The sequence below is a fragment of the Haliotis rufescens genome, unplaced genomic scaffold (genome assembly GCF_023055435.1).
Source record: "Haliotis rufescens isolate VD_foot unplaced genomic scaffold, xgHalRufe1.0.p SCAF_5, whole genome shotgun sequence".
Lineage (NCBI taxonomy): Eukaryota > Metazoa > Mollusca > Gastropoda > Lepetellida > Haliotidae > Haliotis > Haliotis rufescens.
This window is the reverse complement of record NW_025964223.1, coordinates 6,760,453-6,788,411: the sequence shown is the minus strand read 5'-3', so window position 1 is coordinate 6,788,411 and position 27,959 is coordinate 6,760,453. Positions and strand designations below refer to the sequence as shown.

At 42.0% G+C, this 27,959-nt stretch overlaps 3 protein-coding genes across 3 annotated transcripts in view; 2 read left to right on the top strand and 1 right to left on the bottom strand.

Moving 5' to 3' along the window:
- Positions 1-211, top strand: part of LOC124125920 (cornifelin homolog) — a 31,194-nt gene extending 30,983 nt beyond the window's left edge. Inside the window, exon 6 of the mRNA XM_048384375.1 lies at positions 166-211. The gene's annotated coding sequence lies outside the window, so the exon portion shown is untranslated. The remainder of the gene's footprint in view (positions 1-165) is intronic.
- Positions 212-1,853: 1,642 nt separating this feature from the next.
- LOC124125916 lies at positions 1,854-2,968 on the bottom strand. Its single transcript, XM_048383800.1, has 2 exons — positions 2,785-2,968; positions 1,854-2,141 (listed from the first exon to the last, which is right to left on the bottom strand). Exons 1-2 carry the CDS (start codon positions 2,965-2,967, stop codon positions 1,854-1,856), a joined length of 471 nt encoding a protein of 156 aa, XP_048239757.1. The 5' UTR covers position 2,968.
- A 1,829-nt stretch (positions 2,969-4,797) lies between these two features.
- LOC124128793 (placenta-specific gene 8 protein-like) lies at positions 4,798-14,809 on the top strand. Its single transcript, XM_046492261.2, has 5 exons — positions 4,798-4,918; positions 8,049-8,232; positions 8,871-9,006; positions 10,123-10,262; positions 12,200-14,809. The coding sequence occupies exons 2-5, from the start codon at positions 8,050-8,052 to the stop codon at positions 12,305-12,307; spliced, it is 567 nt and encodes a 188-aa protein (XP_046348217.1). The 5' UTR covers positions 4,798-4,918; position 8,049; the 3' UTR covers positions 12,308-14,809.
- Positions 14,810-27,959: the final 13,150 nt, after the last annotated feature.

Here is a 27,959-nt window from a genome sequence, read left to right as displayed (position 1 = left end):
GTGTCTGAGCACCTGATTAGATGTTTGAGACACCGGGTGTGATGTTTGAGACGCCTGCTGTTTGCCGTTTGAAACTTCCGGTGTGTGATATCTGAGACACGCGGTGTTTGATGTTTGAGACACCCGATGTGTGCTGTTTGAGACACCCGACAGCCAGATAGATAGATACACCATGGAGAGATAGCTAGATACACCATGGAGAGATAGCTAGATACACCATGGAGAGATAGCTAGATACACCATGGAGAGATAGATAGATACACCATGGAGAGATAGCTAGATACACCATGGAGAGATAGCTAGATACACCATGGAGAGATAGATAGATACACCATGGAGAGATAGATAGATACACCATGGAGAGATAGCTAGATACACCATGGAGAGATAGCTAGATACACCATGGAGGAGGGCGCTGTTCCCCGTTAGGACCTCATGGGACATATTTACGGTCATTATCTGACTGATACCGCGAAACATCAAGTGCCGTGTGTGACGCTGAGTGATATTTGTGAAACGATTTAATATATACATATTTCATTGATCTCATTCTGATAAATTTCTTAGATACAATAGATACCTACTGTGAACTTCGTACAAGAACATGGCGTCTTCCTTCAGATGAACGCACGTCCGGACTCGCATGATGCAAGGAAGCATCGGAAGGGTAGTCAAACAACTATTGAACAGTCCCCAAAATGCAATCAGGTTAACTGACTTCCAGACTCAGTGTCTCTATTTCAGTATAAGCAGATCACTTTGTAGACATGGACAGATGAGTTTGATCAAAAACTTAATGCAGGATGCAACTTGGCTGTTGTATGAAATAAATTGTTTGACAGGCATTACTTAAAAGTTGACAGGACAAAGTGGACGCAACTTTTTGATAATAATTTCGTTATTTACTGTAAAGGCAACGTTTCGGTATAGATTCTTATACCGTTGTCAAGGATCTATACCGAAAAGTCGTCTTTACAGTAAATATAGAAGTTGTTATTCATACATTTTGTCCACTTCATTGTATGAAATATATACAAACGTACGCACATACACACTAACGCACATATATACATACACACGCACGCACATACACACTAACGCACATATATACATACACACGCACGCACATACACACTAACGCACATATATACATACAAACGCACGCACATACACACTGACGCACATATTTACACACGCACGCACGCACATACACACTAACGCACATATACACATACACACGCACGCACATACACACTAACGCAATTATAGACATACACACGCACGCACATACACACTAACGCACATATACACATACACACGCACTCACATACACACTAACGCACAAATATAAAACACACGCACGCACATACTAACGCACATATACACACACAGACGCACGCACATACACACGCATGCACACACCTAACACATACCACCTTACGCTCACGCGCACTCACACATTGATGTACACACACACACATACCCCCTCGCGCACATACACACATACGCACAAATACACTCACGTGTTTACCACTTCACGCACATACAAACCCATGCACATACACACTCACGCGCAACCACACCCCATGCATACCCACTCATGCGCATAACCAACGCAACTAAATGTGTATATCAATTCATGAACATACACACTCACGCACATACAAACCCATGCACATACACTCTCATACGCGACCACACCCCGCATATGCACATTCACGCGCAAACCAACTCACGCATATGTCCATTCACGAGCATACCACCCCAGGAACATGCTCACATACACATATCAACATGCATACATAGCAACTGTCGCACGAACACACTCACGCACATACACACGCACGTGTGTATCACCTGTTGAGACAACATACGGGCTCTTGTTGAAACCACATATGGGCTCTTGTTGAAACCACATATGGGCTCTTGTTGAGACAGCATATGGGCTCTTGTTGAAGCCACATATGGGCTCTTGTTGAATCAACATATGGGCTCTTGTTGAGACATCCCATAACGTCTTCAAAGCACCCACACAGCCCCGTGCTCCATCCCCGGGGGGGAGCGTACACTGGCCCGCCCCCTCCTAGCCCCGCCACCACCACCGTGGTGTTGTGCGACTGCATCGTCTGCATGGGCATAGGCTGGAAGAATACACATGATCTCATATGTAATACATTCACAGCAATACCTAGTGCGAAATAAACAAGTGATAAATACGTTGTACTACATATTTACACAATACACATACGTAGTACGACACATTTACACAATAAACATACATTAAACTACACATTTACACAATACATATACGTAGTGCGACACATTTACACAATAAACATACATAAAACTACACATTTACACAATATAGAACCCGTAAAGATCCAGGTAGAGAATAGGTCTTAAGCAACCCCTGCCGCACTCAGCAATATTCCAGCTATATGACGACGGTCTGTAAATTATCGAGTCTGGACCAGACAATCAAGTGATTGATACCATGAGCTTCGATCTTCGCAACTGGGAAACGATGACACGCATCAACCAAGTCAGCGAGCCTGACCACCCAATCCCGTTAGTCGCCTCTTACGACAAGCATGTCGCCTTTTACGGTAAAATGGTAATGATATTCGGGTGTTTTGACTTCGCTGATCGCTTGTCATCTTTCCCGGACGTCGCCCTCATATCAGTCAGCTGACTCGATGATGTGAAAGCCGGTCACATCTGGACGAGTGCTGACCACGTTAAACACCCTTCACTCACTCACTCGAGGACCTATGGTGGACGCACCTGTTGCATGACGGGCTGCTGGTGAGGGGGGGTATAGTAGTTGGGCTGGTATGGGACTACCCCTGGCCCCTGGTACTCCTGGGGGGTCGGGGCCTGAGGGTGGACGGTGCCCGAGTGTGGCGCATAGGGTGGTGGGCCCGGTTTAGGCGCGCTGTCAATGGTGGGTGGGGCAGGCTCAGTCATTCTGCAGAAGGAAAGAACATGACTGAGTCACTAGACTGGACCAGTCTACATTTTATCATATTATAATATCAAATAACCTTAAACAAATAAGTTCAACAAAAGTTAACGTTGAGAACACTAGGGACGAGAGAATCAAACTTGTTTATATCATTTTCAAATTCATGCTGGAAACAGAGACTGCTCCAGGTTTACCTTGATGACTGACAGAAATCAGATTATTAATTTTGTGAAATATATATTTCTGATACAAAGCCATGAACAAAGAATATACTGTGAACACGGATACTCCTAAGAGGTGAAAGGAAGTCAATTCTTTATTTACTTAATAGTTGTACTTTCCAGATTGATATTTGAATTTTACTTGCCAATGACTTCTTTATAATTTTCTAAACTTTCTGTAAATTGTTTATTTTTAAAGTTATAAAGAGACACATGTCTGCAAATGTGATTTGAGTGCGTTAGCTGGATATAAATGCAAGGTAAATACAGAATTTGTCAATGACGTAAAAGTAATACTGGGCGAAAGGGACACTGCGTCAAACTGAGTTTCACGTTTGTATGCTGGTAGTACGAATACACACAAGAAATTGAAATTGATACAAAGTTAATCATTTCTGGCATTAGATGCCGAGATAAATGCTCACGTTGTCTTTCCGAGCTCCGCGGATGGTAATCAACAGGTAAGTATATTTGATAACATAACACTGGACATGAATCTGAAGTTCAAAGAGAGAATAAAAAACCACGAAGGATGTAACGACTGGTAATATTTCAAACTGTATCGAAGATCTGTATCATTTCCCCTTCATCTGTCCATCTTTAGGAGACATGTGTAATTCGACCTTCAACCCAACCGTTTACTCGCCTGATGGCAACCACAAATTATCAAGATTTAAAATCTGTCAAGGTATATTTCAGGCATGGTACGATATGTACTTAAATGACACATGCGAATCTTGTTGTTAAAGATCCTGGGCACTATAGTATGCACTTAATGTATTTGAGTCTATGGCATAGACAATAAACCTTATTAGTATCTATGTGCAACACTAATCTTGTCTTTTGTATAGTTATATTTAGCTGATTTAACTGAATATATATATATATATATATATATATATATATATATATATATATATATATATATATATATATATATATATATATTAGTTTATTATACATTAATATAACTCATATTTCATATATAACTCGTCTCTCATATTTCCATTTAGGAATTGCTCAAATTTTATTGACATTTTTACTGTATACTCAATGTTTTTTTATTGAGGTGAGAGGAAACAATCGATCTGTCTGTCTGTCTGTCTGTCTGTCTGTCTGGAATATTTCTAAGCATGGTTAATACAGCCTATCACTTATGTTAAACCAACCTTACACGTTACAACACGTTATAAGGAATAATCACTTTATCTTTAGCTCAGTTCAGGGTAGAATATTAACAGGGTATGAAACTCCCCAAAAATTCAGCCAGACCACAGAACTGGCTAGCTGAAATACTTGCCAGCCCTGACCAAAACCTGCCTGCCCACTATAATCATATGTTTCTCAGGATAATTTAACCAAAAATATGAAAACTGATTGCTTGTAGCATAAATGTTAGGTTGTCTAAAAGCTAACGGGGTTTCTTTTTGGTTACATTATATCATTCATCTTTACATGTGAATCTATGAAATATAACCCGACCGTCGGGCAGGGGGATTTGATAATCTGACAGCCCGAGTTGAAATCAACCCGTCTCGGACGGTCGGGCAGGCAGGTAGCCCATACAGGCGGTGTATGAATTCCTAGAACTTCTGTGAAGAACTTCTTAAATCCTGTTTCTAGGAACATAAAAAAACAGAAGTCTATTCAAAGCTGCATGTAAAGTCACCCATAGCAACATCGTAAACAACCTGAACGTCTGTTACACAGACAACCGATCTCACCACTGCAGGTAACGTTTTCAATAACTCGTCATTTTGATTTATTCGAGATCTATTAAGACATCCTTCTCGGTTATAATTAAAGCATTCACTATCTACTGTGAAAATTCGTTAATCCAGACCCCGATAATATGAAAACCCATCCTGACGGACGGTCTTGTTGCTAGGGATGTCTGTTTGTGTACATATCCAAACGAACAAACCTATGACCCCAAACACGGAAGATTGATAACCCGATTCAGTCGCAGACGAATTCTGCGGTAAAAATATATAAAAAAATCTGTGGTCAAACTACTACAGCTAAAAGAACCAAACCTCCAAAATAGTCCTTGGCTGCATATCCAATGTGAACATACGATCGTCACACAACCGCTGGTCTTGATGTAATGTGAGATGAGAGAGACATGCCTTTGTCCCCTTATATAGTCTAAATAGTTGTGATAGAACTTCTTGACTCTTGTTTCTAGGAACATAAAAAACAGAAGTCTATTCAAAGCTGCATGTAAAGTCAACGAATCCAGGGCTAGGCGCGCGCCACTAATCAATCACACTGAATAGATGTACGTTAGGAAGTTTAAGTGGTCGGTTAGACAGACTACTTGCATGCCTTTGCACAGAAGGAGGGTGGGGTGGGTTGGTTCGGGGTGGGGTGGCATTGGGGTAGTGGTGTTGATGGGTGGGGATGGACTGAATCTGGTCTATCATATAACCTTTATTGTTTGCACAAAGTCACATACGTCTGTTTGATTGTAAATATGTTGATGCCCCTCAATTCTGTACTTCATTTCACAAAGGTCACGTATTTAGAGACAATTTAGAGAATGGCCTACGATCGACGTATAAGAGGAATGATGGGTGGTTATTTGTCTGTGTCCTGAGTGAACTGATTGTGTAAGATGGCGGCCAGAAACGCCGGTAACCATGCCAGTCATGGGTTTACCATGCCAACCGTGCGCTAACCATGCCAACCACCATGCGCTAACCATGCCAACCGTGCGCTAAACATGCCAACCATGGGCTAACCATGCCAACCATGCGCAAACCATGCCAACCGTGCGCTAACCATGCCAACCATGGGCTAACAATGCCAACCATGGGCTAACCATGCCAACCGTGTGCTAACCATGCCAACCGTGCGCTTACCATGCCAACAATGCGCTAACCATGCAAATCATGGACTTACCATGCCAACCATGCGCTAACCATGCCAACCATGCGCAAACCATGCCAACCGTGCGCTAACCATGCCAACCATGCGCTAACCATGCTAATCATGGACTTACCATGCCAACCATGCGCTAACCATCACAACCGTGCGCTAACCATGCCAACCATGGGCTAACCATGCCAACCATGCGCTAACCATGCCAACCATGGGCTAACCATGCCAACCGTGCGCTAACCATGCCAACCATGCGCTAACCATGCCAACCATGCGCTAACCATGCCGACCATGGGCTAACCACGCCAACCATGCGCAAACCATGCCAACCGTGCGCTAACCATGCCAACCATGCGCTAACTATGCAAATCATGGACTTACCATGTCAACTGTATGCTAACCAAGCCAACCGTGCGCTAACCATGCCAACCATGCGCTAACTATGCAAATCATGGGCTTACCATGCCAGCCGTGCGCTAACCATGCCAACCATGGGCTAACAATGCCAACCATGGGCTAACCATGCCAACCGTGTGCTAACCATGCCAGCCGTGCGCTAACCATGTCTACCGTGCGCTAACCATGCCAACCATGCCAACTATGGGCTAGCCATGGGCCAACCATGCCAGCCGTGCGCTAACCATGCCAACCGTGCGCTTACCATGCCAACCATGGGCTAACCATGCCAACCATGCGCTAACCATGCCAACCATGCGATAACCATGCCAACCGTGCGCTAACCATTCCAACCATGCGCTAACTATGCAAATCATGGACTTACCATGCCAACCGTGTGCTAACCATGCCAACCGTGCGCTAACCATTCCAACCATGCGCTAACCATGCCAACCATGCGCTTACCATGCCAACCATGGGCTAACCATGCCAACCATGCGCTAACCATGCCAACCATGCGCTAACCATGCCAATCATACAATGAATTTAAATTCAAATGTTTATTGTCTATGCCATAGACTCAAATACATTAAGTGCATACTATAGTGCGCAGGATCTTTAACAACAAGATTCGCATGTGTCATTTAAGTACATATCGTGCCATGCCTGAAATATACCTTGACAGATTTTAAATCTTGATAATTTGTGGTTGCCATCAGGCGAGTAAACGGTTGGGTTGAAGGTCGAATTACACATGTCTCCTAAAGATGGACAGATGAAGGGGAAATGATACAGATCTTCGATACAGTTTGAAATATTACCAGTCGTTACATCCTTCGTGGTTTTTTATTCTCTCTTTGAACTTCAGATTCATGTCCAGTGTTATGTTATCAAATATACTGACCTGTTGATTACCATCCGCGGAACTCGGAAAGACAACGTGAGCATTTATCTCGGTATCTAATGCCAGAATTGATTAACTTTGTATCAATTTCAATTTCTTGTGTGTATTCGTACTACCAGCATACAAACGTGAAACTCAGTTTGACGCAGTGTCCCTTTCGCCCAGTATTACTTTTACGTCATTGACAAATTCTGTATTTACCTTGCATTTATATCCAGCTAACGCACTCAAATCACATTTGCAGACATGTGTCTCTTTATAGCTTTAAAAATAAACAATTTACAGAGAGTTTAGAAAATTATAAAGAAGTCATTGGCAAGTAAAATTCAAATATCAATCCGGAAAGTACAACTATAAAGTAAATAAAGAATTGACTTCCTTTCACCTCTTAGGAGTATCCGTGTTCACAGTATATTCTTTGTTCATGGCTTTGTATCAGAAATATATATTTCACAAAATTAATAATCTGATTTCTGTCAGTCATCAAGGTAAACCTGGAGCAGTCTCTGTTTCCAGCATGAATTTGAAAATGATATAAACAAGTTTGATTCTCTCGTCCCTAGTGTTCTCAACGTTAACTTTTGTTGAACTTATTTGTTTAAGGTTATTTGATATTATAATATGATAAAATGTAGACTGGTCCAGTCTAGTGACTCAGTCATGTTCTTTCCTTCTGCAGAATGACTGAGCCTGCCCCACCCACCATTGACAGCGCGCCTAAACCGGGCCCACCACCCTATGCGCCACACTCGGGCACCGTCCACCCTCAGGCCCCGACCCCCCAGGAGTACCAGGGGCCAGGGGTAGTCCCATACCAGCCCAACTACTATACCCCCCCTCACCAGCAGCCCGTCATGCAACAGGTGCGTCCACCATAGGTCCTCGAGTGAGTGAGTGAAGGGTGTTTAACGTGGTCAGCACTCGTCCAGATGTGACCGGCTTTCACATCATCGAGTCTTGTCAGCTGACTGATATAAGGTTGACGTCCGGGAAAGATGACAAGCGATCAGCGAAGTCAAAACACCCGAATATCATTACCATTTTACCGTAAAAGGCGACATGCTTGTCGTGAGAGGGATTGGGTGGTCAGGCTCGCTGACTTGGTTGATGCGTGTCATCGCGTCCCAGTTGCGTAGATCGAAGCTCATGGTATCAATCACTTGATTGTCTGGTCCAGACTCGATAATTTACAGACCGTCGTCATATAGCTGGAATATTGCTGAGTGCGGCAGGGGTTGCTGAAGACCTATCCTCTACCTGGATCTTTACGGGTTCTATATTGTGTAAATGTGTAGTTTTATGTATGTTTATTGTGTAAATGTGTCGCACTACGTATATGTATTGTGTAAATGTGTAGTTTTATGTATGTTTATTGTGTAAATGTGTCGTACTACGTATGTGTATTGTGTAAATATGTAGTACAACGTATTTATCACTTGTTTATTTCGCACTAGGTATTGCTGTGAATGTATTACATATGAGAACACGTGTATTCTTCCAGCCTATGCCCATGCAGACGATGCAGTCGCACAACACCACGGTGGTGGTGGCGGGGCTAGGAGGGGGCGGGCCAGTGGACGCTCCCCCCCGGGGATGGAGCACGGGGCTGTGTGGGTGCTTTGAAGACGTTATGGGATGTGAGTACCACGTGATTCTGTATACAAATGGCGCGTAACAGTATCCAATTCAGCAAATGCAAATGGGATATGCACTGCCTGTCGGTGAAAGTGCTGGTATTCAAAGTTTGCCACTTTTCTGCATTACTCGAAATACGGAAGCACCTAAATGTGCCAAATAAAGTCAAGAAAGCGCCTTGTTTGAAACGCTAGCCCATATGTTGTCTCAACAAGAGCCCATATGATGTTTAAACAAGAGCCCATATGTTGATTCAACAAGAGCCCATATGTTGTCTGAACAAGAGTTCATATGTTGTCTCAACAAGAGCCCATATGTTGATTCAACAAGAGCCCATATATTGTCTGAACAAGAGCCCATATGTTGTCTCAACACGAGCCCATATGTTGATTCAACAAGAGCCCATATGTTGTCTCAACAAGAGCCCGTATGTTGTCTCAACAAGAGCCCATATGTTGATTCAACAAGAGCCCATATGTGGTTTCAACAAGAGCCCATATGTTGTCTCAACAAGAGCCCATATGTTGTCTCAACAAGAGCCCATATGTTGATTCAACAAGAGCCCATATGTTGTTTCAACAAGAACCCATATGTTGTCTAAATAAGAGCCCATATGTGGTTTCAACAAGAGCCCATATGTGGTTTCAACAAGAGCCCATATGTAGTCTCAACAAGAGCCCATATGTTGATTCAACAAGAGCCCATATGTGGTTTCAACAAGAGCCCATATGTTGTCTAAAAAAGAGCCCATATGTGGTTTCAACAAGAGCCCATATGTTGGTTCAACAAGAGCCCATATGTGGTTTCAACAAGAGCCCATATGTGGTTTCAATAAGATCCCATATGTGGTTTCAACAAGATCCCATATGTTGTCTCAACAAGAGCCCATATGTGGTTTAAACACGAGCTCCTATGTAGTTTTAACACGTGTCAATATTGGGTACGCGCACGAGATTAAAGTGAGTAGCTTAATTTACTTATCATCCACTGTTTCACTCAATGTTTGTTTTGGTCCTTATATTCAGAAGTAATTCCCACAATCTATTTGAAAATACATGTTATGGTTGTTACAACACTTGCTGACCAATGAACGCATTTGTATTTTATTTCACCCCCAGGTCTGTGTGTGATGTTCTGTCAAGAGTGTTACGGGTGCCACCTGGCGTCGAAGGCTGGGGAAACGTGTTGTCTCCCCTGCTGTGTGCCGTACTGGCTCGTATCACTCCGCGCCCACATCAGAGGAAAGCACAACATTCAGGTCAGGCCATCGGATAGGGATGGGGTACCTGTGTGTGGTTGTCTGCATGTGTATGTGTGTAGGTGCGTGAGGTGGAATGTGCGTGTGTTGGTATGTGCTTGAGTTCGTATGTGCGTGAGTTGGAATGTGCGTGAGTTGGAATGTGTGTGAATTTGTATGAGCGTGAGTTTGTATGTGCTTGTGTTGGTATGTGCGTGAGTTGGAATATTCATGTGTATGGTATGTGCGTGAGTGTGTATGTGCGTGAGTTTGTATGTGCGTGAGTTGGTATGTGGGCGTGGGGTAGGTTGCGTGTGCGAGGTGATACACACGTGCGTGTGTATGTGCGTGAGTGTGTTCGTGCGACAGTTGCTATGTATGCAAGTTGATATGTGTATGTGAGCATGTTCCTGGGGTGGTATGCTCGTGAATGGACATATGCGTGAGTTGGTTTGCGCGTGAGTGTGCATGTGCGGGGTGTGGTCGCGTATGAGAGTGTATGTGCTGGGGTTTGTATGTGCGTGAGTGTGTATGTTCATGAATTGATATACACATTTAGTTGCGTTGGTTATGCGCATGAGTGGGTATGCATGGGGTGTGGTTGCGCGTGAGTGTGTATGTGCATGGGTTTGTATGTGCATGAAGTGGTAAACACGTGAGTGTATTTGTGCGTATGTGTGTATGTGCGCGAGGGGGTATGTGTGTGTGTGTACATCAATGTGTGAGTGCGCGTGAGCGTAAGGTGGTATGTGTAAGTTGTGTGCATGCGTGTGTATGTGCGTGCGTCTGTGTGTGTATATGTGCGTGCGTCTGTGTGTGTATATGTGCGTAAGTGTGTATGTGCGTAAGTGTGTATGTGTATATGTGCGTTAGTGTATATGTGCGTAAGTGTGTATGTGCGTGCGTGTGTATGTGTATATGTGCTTTAGTGTGTATTTGAGTGCGTGCGTGTGTATATATGTGCGTTAGTGTGTATGTGCGTGCGTTTGTATGTATATATGTGCGTTAGTGTGTATGTGCGTGCGTGTGTATGTATATATGTGCGTTAGTGTGTATGTGCGTGCGTTTGTATGTATATATGTTCGTTAGTGTGTATGTGCGTGCGTGTGTATGTATATATGTGCGTTAGTGTGTATGTGTATATGGGCGTTAGTGTGTATGTACGTGCGTGTGTATGTATATATGTGCGTTAGTGTGTATGTGCGTGCGTGTGTATGTGTATATGTGCGTTAGTGTGTATGTGCGTGCGTGTGTATGTGTATATGTGCGTTAGTAGTTGCTGTCCGGGTCCATAGGTTACAAGGGACATTCTATTACACATCTTGAGTGTTTGATGTTTGAGACACCTGACGTTTGATGTTTGAGGCATCTGGTGTTTGATGTTCGAGAACCCGGTATGTGATGTTTGAGACTCCCGGTGTTTAATCTTTGAGAAACCTGTGTTTGATATTTGAGACACGCGGTGTTTGATGTTTGAGACACCCGGTGTTTGATGCTTGAGACACACGGTGTTTGATGTTTGAGACGCCCAGTGTGATATTTGAGACACCCGGTGTTTGATGTTTGAGGCACGCGGGGTTTGAACTTTGGGGCACCCGGTGTTTGATGTTCGATAACCCGGGTAGATGTTTGAGACACCCAATGTTTGATGTTTAAAAAACCTGTTTGATGTTTGAGACACCCGCTGTTTGGTTCTGAGACACCGGGTGTAATGTCTGAGACAGCCGATGTTTGGTGTTTGAGAAACCTGGTGTTTGGTGTCTGAACACCGGATGTGATGTTTGAGACACCGGGTGTGATGTTTGAGACGCTTGCTGTTTGCCGTTTGAAATTTCCGGTGTGTGATATCTGAGACATGCGGTGTTTGATGTTTGAGACACCCGATGTGTGCTGTTTGAGACACCCGGTGTTGGATGTTTGAGACGCCTGGTTCTAGATGTTTCCACACACTGTTCCAGGGCTCCATCTGCGACGACTGCTGCATGGTGGTCTGCTGTTACCAGTGCACGATGTGCCAGCTGTCCCGGGAGATCAACAACATCAACAACGGCAGGGCAGCCAGATAGCTAGATACACCATGGAGAGATAGCTAGATACACCATGGATACACCATCCTGCGACTATAAGTTCTCATGACAGATATTGAGAATGAAATCATTTTTTCCGAAAAGGAAATTTCAGCTCGTTCCTAGCATTTGAAGGAACAACAAATAAATAAATATTGTGGTATATCAACCTTCGTATTGGGTGTGCAAACATTAAATATTGGGTGCGTCAGCGATACATGTTGGGTGTGTAAACGTTATTTATTGAACCACATGCCATGGTCAACGTCAAGTGTGATCTACGTCATGTGTGATCTACGTCATGTGTGGTCTACGTGATGTGTGGTCTACGTGATGTGTGATCTACGTTATGTGTGGTCTACGTGATGTGTGGTCTACGTGATGTGTGGTCTACGTCATGTGTTATCTACGTCATGTGTGGTCTACGTCATGTGTGGTCTACGTCACGTGTGGTCTACGTCATGTGTGATCTACGTCATTTGAGGTCTACGTCATGTGTGATCTACGTCATGTGTGGTCTACGTAAGATTTCGTAACTTAACATTCCAGATCAAGTTAACTGAAAAACGAAACGAAAAACGAAAAATGAAATCGGCCTATATCCTCTTGATTTATCCTGTTGATATTATCAACTTCTCAAGATAACACGAGGAGTTGTTTCGCTGATATGGCCTAGTTGTGTACCTGCGCACAGTGCAAGTGCAGATTCTCGTACTTTTTTTGGAGTTGAGTCCCGTCTGGGATTCGAACCTACACTGGGGAGCGGGGAACTCCATGTAAAGTCAGCGATCTAACAACAGATGTGAACTTTTATTCTATTTCTGTGTGTTTAATAGCTGCTCATTAACTGTTTTTTCGTGAGTTGGGTTTAACATTGTTTTCATAAAGACATGCTTATGGCTGGGCAGGATATTCTCTTCTTTTCGTGAACACCTGGTATCATTCCTATCTGATAGTGATTTATAACACATACTCATGATATAGTCGGAATCGTACAATCGACTCTGCTTTATGCTGAGATTTCTATTGGATATGGAAAGGGTTATTTATTATCATAGTCGGAATAGAACAATGGACTCTGCTTTTTGCAGACATTTTGCGGATTAGGGAAAGGTTTTTGTTTGTAATATTTTAACAGTTTTTTAGCTCTTAACTCCTCCACCTTAGTTTGAGACTTATCTAATCTCATAGTTACATGTTATATGTCCAGGGATGTGTTTGTTCCCATGACTTCAGAACGTCAGTGATATGTGTTCCATTCCTCCACATTCAGAACTTTCTTAAAGAAAAGATAAGCCGCGGCTCTGGTGAAGTATTTCATTTCAAACCTGTATTGTAAAGTTCTGTCAGCATCAAGAATGTATTTGCAGACATCATGCAAATGAAATTTGTTCTTTCGATGAGGATCGGAATATCAAGCATTTTTCTTTAATCAGCACTTCAAAGTGAAATCCAGTGAAGTCGTTGCACAAACGGAATGTAGAATATGTGTATTTGAGTCACCAATTTTAAAATCAATGTGTGCTTATGAAATTCATTTTGATCCCAAGACTATTAGGGGTGTTATAGTTGTTAAAGAGGTCAGTACCCATTAAATTCCATGTCACAACCTCAAGTTTCAAATTAAACAATTGTATGTATAAGCCTACAATGATGTTGACGTGAATATGGTAAATGTGGGATTTTGAAGCAAAGGCTCTCTGAAGGTTACGGAAGCCTTTTATACGGAAGCCTTTTTGGGCCATTTTGTTCTTGAAAATTCAAAATGTCATGTTAAAATTTCAAGATACATACTAAGTTGAAATTTTAAGATAATAAGTTAATATCTTGAAATTTCAACTTAGCATTTTGAAAATTCAAGTAAGTATCTTGTAATTTCAGCTTACATGTATGTATCTTGAAATTTCAACTAAGTATCTTGAGATTTCACAAAAGAATATAAAAACAAATGGCCCTAAAAGGCTTTAGTAGAAAGTAGACTGGGCCGTTGTATTTGTAAGAAATACATGTACCTGCTTTTATTATGCACATAGCTTTCAAACATATTACTAGGACACTAATATGATTTAAATGGAATACTAACACACATGAAAACAGTTTTCCTTCTTGACCTTATTCATAAACATTTTTCAAAGGAAAAAGCGACATAAGTGTCATGTCTTCTATTGTAGTAAAACATATCCTGCTAAGAATAACATTATACTATATGGTTTTTTTAACTTGTGTTTTTGTATGCACCAGCCTCAGAAACAAACTGTGCATATAATGTACATGAGGCTGTCTCACTATGTTAATGCATTTGGGGAAACGCATGGAAGATATCGAACCACATATATTGTGACAAGGTCACACTTCAGTAAGCGTTAAAACATAGAATGAGTTTCTACCCCAGTAAAATGTTTATCCAGCGTCCAGATAAGTTAATGTACCGTCAGGTGTGGTTATGGAAATATCCCTTTACCTTTTTTTGAGTTGTCTTGCAAATGTATAACAACAGTTTGAATAATAAACAAAATAATGTTTCTTCGTATTTATCCTATTTGTATGATCTTTGTAATAGTTGTATAATAATATAAGCTGTTGTACCACCGCCAGTTATGAATGGGAAAAACCGATTTGATTCGCTGACCATAAGGCGAACATCATGTGTTGGAATGGAAATGATTGTGTAACAAGCATTATACTGTAATTATATGTGACTTGGATGGGTATTATATTGACCAGGTTTCACTCATATGATTTTGGGAGACGATACATTTGACAGGTGGGTTCTACTCCAAATTAAAAGGGGCTGTTTGGAAGCCTGGTGCTTGAGGCATTCGGATGGGATTATGTCAGTCACCAATGGAATGACTCTTACTTCAAGTGGATTGGCTAGGTCTGGGTTAACAGTATACGATTGGCACAAAGTACGAAGAAAGTGTAATCCCAAATATAATATTTGTTATATTAGCACAACATTCTCACTCCCCCTTATATTTGTGTCATTCTCTGGGTCATACGGGTGATGCTGTTTGCCAAACATTTGTCTTTCTTCCATCAGTTTCATATAAAAGTGGTATGAAACAAGTGCTATGCAGTTGTAATAGTAGTAATAATGATAATGCTCTTTGCTGCATATACTTATTCTATTCTGTAAAATATAACAATGGACATTTCTATTGAACCATATCCTCCAAAAACACAGCGACTTAAATTATGAAAGCATAGCTGGAGAGTAAGATAAGGGAATTGTAGGTAATGACGTCTGAAGAGATGGGTTTTCAGGACTGATTTTTAATAAGCCATGGAAGGAGACTGCTCGATGTCAACAGGGAGAGAACTCCAAAGTGAAGCTGCTGTAAAGATGCATGTTCTGTGACCCCAGGACGTTAGTCTTCTTTCAGACACTGCCAGCAGGTGGTGATCCGTCGTCAGGAAGATACAATATTTAGATGCTAGTGTGGTGTGAAAACTTCCGGTCCGGTATACCGCGGACGGTGAAAGTAGGTAATCCACTATGTGGAACTTTCAAATAGCTGGTTAGGTTGTATATAAGGATACAAGAGTGTGTTTACGCTGATCTCTCACGCATTTTCATCACATCGGAATCAGCGTTCATGCTAGGATCGCTCATCATCCCTGATTCCCTGCCTAGCCCATCATGGATGCTTGACCACTGTTGCCGCTGGGTGAATATATATTCTTTTCACTGACTTAAATATGAACCCGCAGTTGAGATGTGTTTAGAGGTAAGGTCAAAATGTCCTTTTCCCCATCTACTATCAGCTATCAGGCTTACCACGACCTGTCAACAAAATTCAGCCACAAATTCAAACTTCATGATTGGATTGGATGTTATTTTTCTTCCTGACTAGGGAGTGAAGTCCAACGACCATGTCCTAGAGAGGTAGTGCATTTGTCTGGCCGTTTCTACATCACATGTGGAAATTTAAACACAGCAATACAAACCTTGATGGACTGGACGGTGAGGTGAGGTCAAGAAGTATGTTAAATCTCAAATGTTCATTTTTTCTATACATCTTGTCTTCTTTTGGGGCTGTTTGCATCCTTACAACACACCGCCAACATGTTCTGTTGATTGCCAAGTTTCATCAGGTCTTTGCTTGATTTTATCCATTCGTCCCCATCACTCGATACCTCTTTGTATGTCTGTATTCATTTGTTATTTTCGAATATCCTATTCTTAGTTTGGAGAGTATACTTCAAGCTTATTTTGTCCTTGTTTTGTCAAAACCTTAGTTGTTCATCAGAATGTTGGAATATAGGGGAATATCCAGGTTGAATTCAAAATGGCTGACTGGTATAAGTCAGCTGACAGATTAGGTGAGTGAGTGTGAGTGAGGTATTTTTTAACGTCAGCCATATCGTGACAGATTAGGCTGATAACAAGTGGGTCAGACGACCGACCCTTTCGTGTTGAGCTTTCCTCGATAAAACGTATCAATTACCTGTACACATTTCTTAGAAATAGATCCACATCACACACGGTTTGTGTGACAATGTTTGCTCAAGGTTTCCTCTTGATCAAAACCCATATCACTAACGTCTACAAGATTAAGTATATCTGTATATTAGGTTATAACAAAACCAGGCATGATATTGTAATATTCTGTAAGTCAAATTAAAAGAAAGTTTTCAAGGTTTTAGCAGATTCAAAATTGCGGTCGTGCTTCATGGCAAGAATGGAGAGAGCCCTAAATGAAGTAGGCTAATGCGCTTCTGGACCAGTTGCTGCCATAATTGAAATCAAGCGGTTGACGACGTTGTTTTTATTATGCAGCCATGTCACAAAGAGTTGAAAGCTTTGTGTAAAATATTCCGTGCCTGTATTGCTTACCTGGTTAAAAAGCCATTGGATAGTCTAATACAAATACATAAAACTAGATATATTCTAGGTAGATGTGTCAGCGAAAACACGAGACTAGTGCATGGTATCTTGTTTCAGACATAAAAAAGCCTTACACACCTGGAGTACTATTACTCATAGATTTTGAAAAAGCATTTGACTCTAAAGTTTTACTCAATAATTCATCATCAAGGGTCCATACAATTATACCTTCGGAATAAATGTGATTAAATTACAAAAGCAAATATACCCACTTCGTGTGTAATCCAAAATGGTCATCTATCTTCATTCTGTAGTAATGATCAAGGTTGTAGACAAGGAGATCCCCTATAACCATGTATGTTTCCTCTGGTTGCTGAAATCGTTTGGTGCATGATAAAAATAATAACATGAATAGGATTACTCTACATGATGTCGAACAAAACTTGGACAATGTGCTGTCGACACAGAGCTATTTCTGGACGGCACAGGAGAATGCCCGTATGCCTCTATAGATGTATTAAATATATTCTTTAGAATATCAGGGTTGAAAATGAATGTAGATAAGACCAAAGCCATATAGATTGGTTCCAAGGCAGGATGTCAAAATAAACTATGTGAGACCACTTTGAGGTATAAGAGATAAAGTTAAATCCATATATGAAGGATTTGTGGGTGATTAACACGAGAAAAAGAATTGAATATATTAATAGAATATTATCTAGTTGGAGAAAGAGGAATTTAACAATCGTGGTGAAAAATACAGTTATTAAAATACTGGCTCTGTTTTTCTTTTACACAAACTACAGCAATTTCCCGTCCCAGCCCTTCGACTGACTTTATTCCAAAACTTAACAGAATGTATTATAGTGAGTGAGTATGGTTTTACGCCGCTTTTTCAGCAATATTCCAGCAATTTCACGGCTGGGGATACCCTGCAATGGGCTTCACACATTGTGCCCATGTGGGGAATTGAACCCGGATCTTCGGCGTGATGAGCGAACACTTTCACCACTAGGCTACTCCACCACCCAGAACTATTATAAATTCATTTGGAACCACAAAATAGATAAAATAAAGATAGCTAAGCTTATAAAAAAAATAAGTATTCCTTAAAATTATCAAGTCAAAGAAGACATGTACTAAACCCCAATACTAAAATCCTTCTTACAAAGAAAAAAGAGATGTTGTTTGTTTGTTATATAACGCTGCACTCATGTTGGTAGCTTACAAAATAAATAAAGATAGATAAGAAAGATACTTTGTAGTTATGGCGAACATTCTGGAGAAAGTATTAGTCAAACTCTGACATTAATGATTAAATCCTATCCCAAGACCTGTGCCCGCCGTGATATTGCTGGAATATTACTAAAAGCCATACTCACTCACTCACACCCCAAGACCTGTGGCTAAGTCACAATGTAAAAACTCAACATTAATTATTAGAAATTAGGTCCAAAGAGCTCACGGATAAAAAACCCCATTAATGGTCATGCCCGATTATTTCTTAGCATACCACAGTCTTTGAAGGACGCTGTTAATGCCTTGTAGTCTACGATTCGTTTTATAAAAAAAACCCTGGACGAATGGTTGAAACCAACAGAAGGACCAAATGGTATTATGAACAACTTATTAAATCTGTAATCTCGGTTTGTTATGAATGGCAGGCAATGTTTGACAAAGAAATCTCCTAGAAAGAAGTGTTCTAAAGATGTAAATCTACTAGACTTTCAGTTCAGGTTCTTGTATAAAATAGTGACAACAAAGGAACTCCATGAGATGGAACGAGTTGAAAATGACATATATTGCGGGAATGTAAATGTCACCGGATATAGTAGTACATTTAATATTCCACGGCTTATCTCTGCTTCTCGCTGTTTCCTTTTACGTACGCTTCTTATCTCACTCCTACTCCTTGTTGTCTTACCAGTAGTATTTCGTGCACATACCTGTGGTGGTACATTGGAGGAGAGACGTTTTTCCTCACTCTTCTTGAAATCATTTAAATTTGATGCCTCAGATATCTTTTACAGGAATGTGTCCTTATCTATCTGCCTTCTTTATGGTAAGCTAACCCCTGTACCGAAAATGGAGCCATCCTTTGAAACTTGGAAACGGGAGTTGCCTTATTCGAGATAATGCCTACCCAACTGCTATTCTGTCCCAGAGAGAGGAAGTCCCCAACAAAGTGAATAGGTGTTCTTCTTTCACTAGGTAAGAGGGCTATAGTTGACACTGTCGTGAGGTAACTGGAAGGACCATATGGCACTCTGGATAATCCGGAATCAGTATTGCAAGCTTTCTAAACTACTCGTCAACAGGAATAACACTACACTCTGAACCAACACTACAAGCGGTAGATGATGACAAGTATGCTATCCAGTTTTGAAAAGAAACAAGACCATGGGATAAGCATACTGAATGCAATTGAGATGGTACGCCGAGCGTTGCGGCAAGTCAATGTAACATCAATGAAGAACTGTTTCAGAAAAGGTGTTGACGGATGGTGGGACTGAATCCGACAGTGACGAATCTGATGACATTCTGTTATCAGACTTGAGGGATATTTGGAGTTAAAGAAGGTCACAGACATTCCAACGGAAGTGAGTCGCCAAGAGTTCATAGACGCCCACAGAGACATCCTTGTTGCAGAACGGCCGAGTGATAACGACAGACCAGTCGATTGTTGAAAAAGCGAGGTGGCATTAGCTGAGCGGATTCCGATGATGAAGACACGCAAGACGGGGTCGACAGTGGAACCAGCCCCACCCTCCTTTGTCGATGCCAATAAGGCTCTTGAAACACAAAATATCTTCCTGAACACTCAAAAGTCAACAGAGAAGACATCATTTGACAGTTCGGCTGATCTCAACAATGCGGTTTCACGAATGCAGTCAGCTAAAAATCACGGACAACTCATCTCCCCGTATGTAAATCGTAATATGCTAAATATGTGCATCGTTTTGATAAACAATGTTCTTAAAATGAATGTTACGAAATGTTATCAACTGAATGCTATGAAGTGAACATTGCTTATACAAAAATGCTACAATTACGTGTATTGTGTTTTGTTTTATCCAAGATGACGAACGTTTCCAAACGGAAACGTATATAACAAACAACAGATATAATAACCTGATTTCTCTTGTAATTCGTCATATCCATGTTCTACTGTATATTGGAAACTCTACCACAGAGAACCATATGTGGAGGAAGCTACATGGACACTATGTCTAGAAATATTATTTTGAGAAATAAATTCTGGAGTGGATTATATTCAAAGAATGCTACCTGACCTTCATTTTACTCAGGACAGGATTTCGAGGATCTTCTGCAGACTACAAGAGACATTGAACATGAGATGCAAGGAGAACTACATCAATGGATGTGATCGAAGGTTCAACAGCAACCACACATCATGGATAGGAACCCCACACCAGATACAGATTATTCTGCCAAGATATCTCAGCAGCTATCAGAAGATATCAAGCTGGAACTTGCACAGCGAAAGCAACAGCCCTAGGCGGACAACAAACTTTCGAAGCAGATCTTGGATAGACTTTCAGTCTTAGAAGCCCAGAAGGAGGATCCTACTGCAGATAAAAATATCTCAGTTAGAGGCCAAGGTCGTGGTAGATTGGACATGGTAGACGTGGTGGTGTTTCTTTAAACTAGAACAGCATAATGCTGAAGGGATAGCAGAGGCCAATTGAAGAGACAGCCCTAACCCAACAGATATTTGTGACAGAATGATCGGAGATGATAATGAAACTCAAGTAGTCATCGCTGGTCTGCACTTTTAGATATATGATCCCAGATTACAAATGTCGGTCAAGGCTTTTACAACTCGAACTTATCAGATATTGAATGACGGCCTCTAACTGAATTTGAACTTCAACTAACTGGAGCTGGAGACTCTGACATAACTTCCCCTGGATACATTGATCTACATTCATTGCTATGATGTGGAATGTTAGATTCCTAAACTAATAACTAATAATATGAAATACAACAAGGACATCCCTGCAGTGATTGGCATCAATGTTCACAAGAGAGAAACGAAAGGGATTACACAAGGAATGGACATTTGGCATACAGTCACGTCAAACAGCAATGAGCCTATCAGGACTGATTCCAATCAGATGGTCAAACTCAATGAATTTATTCGTCATAGCCCAGGGAGTTACAGAGCATCTTGAGGTTGACTACGACTTGGCTTGCCTGTCTGTCTGCTAGTAGAAGTTGGAAAACATGGAAATTCATCTAGAATATCACGAGTCATCACCATTCGTCCAAAGACTAGACTCTGTCAACTCCAATACGTTCGTGTCGTTACACAGCTCCCCTGGACGTATCTGCTAAGAAGACCCAACATGTATCAGAGGATATCACATATACTTCTTCTCAGAAGGGCAACACAAGGAAAGCCACCTTGATGATCCACAGAAGCAACTAGTCTCTGATATGATCCATGGGAGTGCATCATGCTTTCAAGTATCACAGACTTATGCAACACTGTAAGGCATGGAATTAAGTTGACGGGTGAGACTCCTTTCAAGCAGCCACATTGAAGAAACACCCCTGGATTAACTACAGAAGCAAGGAAACACATACATGAGATGATTGCATGTGGAGCCATTAGAGAATCTCACAGTCCAAACTCATCTAATGTGGTTCTAGTCCGCAAACAGGATAACAGTCTCTGTTTCTGTCTTGACATGAGATTGTTGAATTCAAGAACAGTTCAGAATTCCTACTAAATTCCAAGAATTGATGAAACTTAAGTTGTCAGTCTGGATCGAGATGGTTCTCCAAGTTGGACTTATGCTCAGGATACTGAGAAGTTGAGCTTGAGGAAAAGAGTAGAGTGGTCCTCCTCTAGTTCCCGCCTACCATGCTACACAACTTGAGAGTGCAGTGGTCCTCCTCCAGTTCCCGCCTACCATCCTACACAACATGAGAGTACAGTGGTCCTCCTCTAGTTCCCGCCTACCATGCTACACAACATGAGAGTGCAGTGGTCCTCCTCTAGTTCCTGCCTACCATGCTACACAAGATGAGAGTGCAGTGGTCCTCCTCTAGTACCCGCCTACCATGCTACACAACATGAGAGTGCAGTGGTCCTCCTCTAGTACCCGCCTACCATGCTACACAACATGAGAGTGCAATGGTCCTCCTCTAGTACCCGCCTACCAAGCTACACAACATGAGAGTACAGCGGTCCTCCTCTAGTTCCCGCCTACCATGCTACACAACATGAGCATAGAGTGGTCCTCCTCTAGTTCCCGCCTACCATGCTACACAACATGAGAGTACAGTGGTCCTCCTCTAGTTCCCGCCTACCATGCTACACAACATGAGAGTGCAGTGGTCCTCCTCTAGTTCCCGCCTACCATGCTACACAACATGAGAGTGCAGCGGTCCTCCTCTAGTTCCCGTCTACCATGCTACACAACACGAGAGTACAGTGGTCCTCCACTAGTTCCCGCCTACCATGCTACACAACACGAAAGTGCAGTGGTCCTCCTCTAGTTCCCGCCTACCATGCTACACAACATGAGAGTAGAGTGGTCCTCCTCTAGTTCCCGCCTACCATGCTACACAACATGAGAATAGAGTGGTCCTCCTCTAGTTCCCGCGTACCATGCTACACAACATGAGAGTAGAGTGGTCCTCCTCTAGTACCCGCCTACCATGCTACACAACATGAGAGTACAGTGGTCCTCCACTAGTTCCCGCCTACCATGCTACACAACATGAGAGTGCAGTGGTCCTCCTCTAGTTCCCGCCTACCATGCTACACAACATGAGAGTAGAGTGGTCCTCCTCTAGTTCCTGCCTACCATGCTACACAACACGAGAGTACAGTGGGCCTCCTCTAGTTCCCGCCTACCATGCTACAAAACACGAGAGTAGAGTGGTCCTCCTCTAGTTCCCGCCTACCATGCTACACAACATGAGAGTACAGTGGTCCTCCTCTAGTTCCCGCCTACCATGCTACACAACACGAGAGTACAGTGATCCTCACCTAGTTCCCGCCTACCATGCTACACAACATGAGAGTGCAGTGGTCCTCCTCTAGTTCCCGCCTACCATGCTACACAACATGAGAGTGCACTGGTCCTCCTCTAGTTCCTGCCTACCATGCTACAGAACATGAGAGTAGAGTGGTCCTCCTCGAGTTCCCGCCTACCATGCTACACAACACGAGAGTACAGTGGTCCTCCACTAGTTCCCGCCTACCATGCTACACAACACGAGAGTGCAGTGGTCCTCCTCTAGTTCCCGCCTACCATGCTACACAACACGAGAGTAGAGTGGTCCTCCTCTAGTTCCTGCCTACCATGCTACACAACACAAGAGTAGAGTGGTCCTCCTCTAGTTCCCGCCTGCCATGCTACACAACATGAGAGTAGAGTGGTCCTCCTCTAGTTCCCGCCTACCATGCTACACAACATGAGAGTGCAGTGGTCCTCCTCTAGTTCCCGCCTACCATGCTACACAACACGAGAGTACAGTGGTCCTCCTCTAGTTCCCGCCTACCATGCTACACAACATGAGAGTGCAGTGGTCCTCCTCTAGTTCCCGCCTACCATGCTACACAACATGGGAGTGTAGTGGTCCTCCTCTAGCTCCCGCCTACCATGCTACACAACACGAGAGTACAGTGGTCCTCCACTAGTTCCCGCCTACCATGCTACACAACACGAGAGTACAGTGGTCCTCCTCTAGTTCCCGCCTACTAAGCTACACAACATGAGAGTGCAGTGGTCCTCCTCTAGTTCCCGCCTACCATGCTACACAACACGAGAGTACAGTGGTCCTCCACTAGTTCCCGCCTACCATGCTACACAACACGAGAGTGCAGTGGTCCTCCTCTAGTTCCCGCCTACCATGCTACACAACACGAGAGTAGAGTGGTCATCCTGTAGTTCCTGCCTACCATGCTACACAACACAAGAGTAGAGTGGTCCTCCTCTAGTTCCCGCCTGCCATGCTACACAACATGAGAGTAGAGTGGTCCTCCTCTAGTTCCCGCCTACCATGCTACACAACATGAGAGTGCAGTGGTCCTCCTCTAGTTCCCGCCTACCATGCTACACAACACGAGAGTAGAGTGGTCCTCCTCTAGTTCCCGCCTACCATGCTACACAACACGAGAGTGCAGTGGTCCTCCTCTAGTTCCCGCCTACCATGCTACAAAACATGAGAGTACAGTGATCCTCACCTAGTTCCCGCCTACCATGCTACACAACACGAGAGTGCAGTGGTCCTCCTCTAGTTCCCGCCTACCATGCTACAAAACATGAGAGTGCAGTGGTCCTCCTCTAGTTCCCGCCTACCATGCTACAAAACTTGAGAGAACAGGATACAGGGAGGCCTACCCATCACGGAGCTTCACCGGTTTGGTACAGAAGTGGCGACTGGGTAACTGACAACGTATTCTTGCCAAGCCATCTGGGGGGTTTTCTGATAAAGAAGTTTTCACGTCTGAGGATACTTCATTGGCTGCTGGTATCTCAGTACCATTCTATTTTTTGTGTTGTTATGTTGTTTACTTCATAGGTGTGGGTTCACAAGGTGTGTAAGTAATTGTATGAGGTTTTGTTCACTTGTTATGTTTACAGGTGAATCAAGGGTTTGTACAGATGGCATAAAATATAGTAGCGGCGAGCAGTATGCCATGGCAATAATTCTTTACCACTATCAGTATGCGGCGGTAAGTGTCATGGTGAGGGCAGGATCACACATGACAGGCCAACTGATTTGGTTATTTTGAATGGACATTTGACTAACCAGTGACATGCTGAGTACATTTTATGTCCTGTCTTTGTTCAATTTGCTAGAACTGTCATGAGAAATTTTAAACTGCAAGATCATGTCAGATCAATTCAAGCCCAGGTCGTCACTGACTGTCTCTGACAAAAATGCAAACGAACAATGGACTGGATCGCCAAGTCCCTTGACATTCTCCAATAGAATATCTGTGGAATGTTCTCGTTCTTCAGACTGTATGGCGGGCAATCCAAAGGGCAACTATACTCAAGTTAATCAACAGTATGCCATCATGGTGTGCATGCATTGCACAACATGGTAGACACACCAGGTATTGATCTACACGTCCGAAATTAAGGTGTATCGTCATTACACCTTCATGGCCGTTTCATCATTTCTCTTGTTTTTCGGTCATATTAATGTCATCAATCACATATTGTAAACGTGTCACCCTTCCTGTACATCTAACTGTAAACATAGGAACAGGCGCCACACCATTACAGTGAATATATCATTTATATGTGTATGAAAAAATAAATGGAAAGTAAATAAACTTTTCAGCAGCCTGTGAAAATTGCGGAGTTGTGAATGGAGCATTCTCGTTATTCAACAGTTGCACCTGTTAGAACTTGGATATGATGCTTAATAATGTTCTCACAGCTTGATATGATTATGTTCTGAGATTGTTCTCATTCGGAAACGGTGGGTCTGCATCAGTTGCAGCATGGGCTAGGGGAAATAACTCGATCGCAGTGTTGCGACTACTCAAACAAGCGTACATAAAAGTATCAGACGCTCAAACAAGTTTTTATCTTCACAAAAGATATAAGGGTCTGTCACACCAACCGGCTCACTGCGGCGTTCCCGTCTTATTTTACGAGGAGTCTTTCAATATTTAAGGCCCATTATGACCAGAATTGTCACCATCAGCTTCTGGTTCTGCTGCTTTTCATTGTAGAAGCCTTGCTATGAGTATATTGGTGTGGACAGCCTAATTGATAACGTGTAAACGCCAAAAACACGGAACTGGAAAACACCGAACATGTTAGGATGGAAATTGAAAGAAAAGATGTGAAAACTTTCATTCATAAGTATTTGTTGGTTTTTTTTATAGTTTTTTTTACGGTTTTAAGTGTTTTCACATTCAGTATATGCAAGGGTTTTATGCATTGTCCGTCTGTTCGTCTGGTCATTCACCATTCGTAAAAACTAAAACTCTGAATTTAAATTTATTGGAATCTGTTTAGTCAGGGAATTGTTTTTGGCTGTTTTTACCATAATTTATTTTCACTTCTATTTTGCCGTTTAACACCCAGCTGAAACCGTTTGGGTAAATAATGAAGACTATTTGTTCTCTGGGCGTCCACGTTTCATATTTGCATTAAGATGCAATGTTAAAACGTTTTGAAAGCTACACTGAGGTCTTGAATGTTGCAGCCTGATCAAACAACTCTTAAATACAGAGCATGCTCGATTGTACCTCACAAGATGTGAAATATAGACACCAAAGGATGGAGCTGCTGGATTATTTCTTGACAGAAAGGGAAAGTTGACTTTTGGAAAGTTGAAGTCATCCCTCTTGTCAAACAGTCGTGTGGTGATTTGTTGTCACTCTGAACCTTTATGCATAGGTCTAAATACGAAAGAGATCAGGCGCTTCCACTGGTTTCTCTTATTTCTAGTTCAGGTGAGTAAATAAGTTGAATGGAACTGGCTTTTTGGCCATTATTATACCCAAAGGTCAAGTTGAAACTTCTTGGAAACTATGTGTATAAATCACCGAGCAGGTAGTTGTGAAGGTAGTTAACGTCTCGTGTTATTGAGTAGTAAATTATGTAGATAAGTTTTGTTGTGGACACTTGATCAACATGCACATTCACTAGGCCCTGGTCGCCGTGAAGACAGCCAATCACTGGACTGTCTGGTCCAGACTCGGTGATCTGCAGACCGACTTCATACACTAATATGTTTGCCTTCTTACTGCCAAAACCTGCCATTTTATACTTTTAAAGCGCAATTCGTATGTATATAGCCATTAATACCTTATTGGTATCTATGTATAACACTTAACATGTCTTTTGTACAGTTATATTTAACTGATTTAACTGAATATATATTACGAATATCTTAGTTCATCATACATTAATAGAACTCATATTTCATATATAACTCGTCTCTCATAATTCCATTGGGGGTAGTGGTGTTGATGGGTGGGGGTAGACTGGATCTGGTCTGTCATTGAAGTATAACCTTTACTTGTTTACACAAAGTCACCTACGTCTGTTTGATTGTAAATATGTCGGATGCCCCTCAATTCTGTACTTCATTTCACAAAGGTCACGTATTTAGAGACAATTTAGAGAATGGCCTACGATCGACGTATAAGAGGAATGATGGATGATTATTTATCTGACGTGAGCATTTATCTCGGCATTTAATACAGGAATGATTAACTTTGTATCAATTTCAATTTCTTGTGTGTATTCGTAGTACCAGCATACAAACGTGAAACTCAGTTTGACGCAGTGTCCCTTTCGCCCAGTATTACTTTACGTCATTGACAAATTCTGTATTTACCTTGCATTTATATCCAGCTAACGCACTCAAATCACATTTGCAGACATGTGTCTCTTTATAGCTTTAAAAGTAATTAATACACAGAATATTTTGAAAATTACAAAGAAGTCATGGCAGGCTGGCAAGTTAATGGCAAGGGGATGGCAAGTTAAATTTAAATATCAATCCGGAAAGTACAACTATTAAGTAAATAAAGAATTGACTTCCTTTCACCTCTTAGGAGTATCCGTGTTCACAGTATATTCTTTGTTCATGGCTTTGTATCAGAAATATATATTTCACCACAAAATTAATAATCATATTTCTGTCAGTCATCAAGGTAAACCTGAAGCAGTCTCTGTTTCCAGTATGAATTTGAAAATGATATAAACAAGTTTGATTCTCTCGTCCCTAGCGTTCTCCAAGTTAACTTTTGTTGAACTTATTTGTTTACCGGTAAGGTTATTTGATATTATAATAAAATGGAGTCTG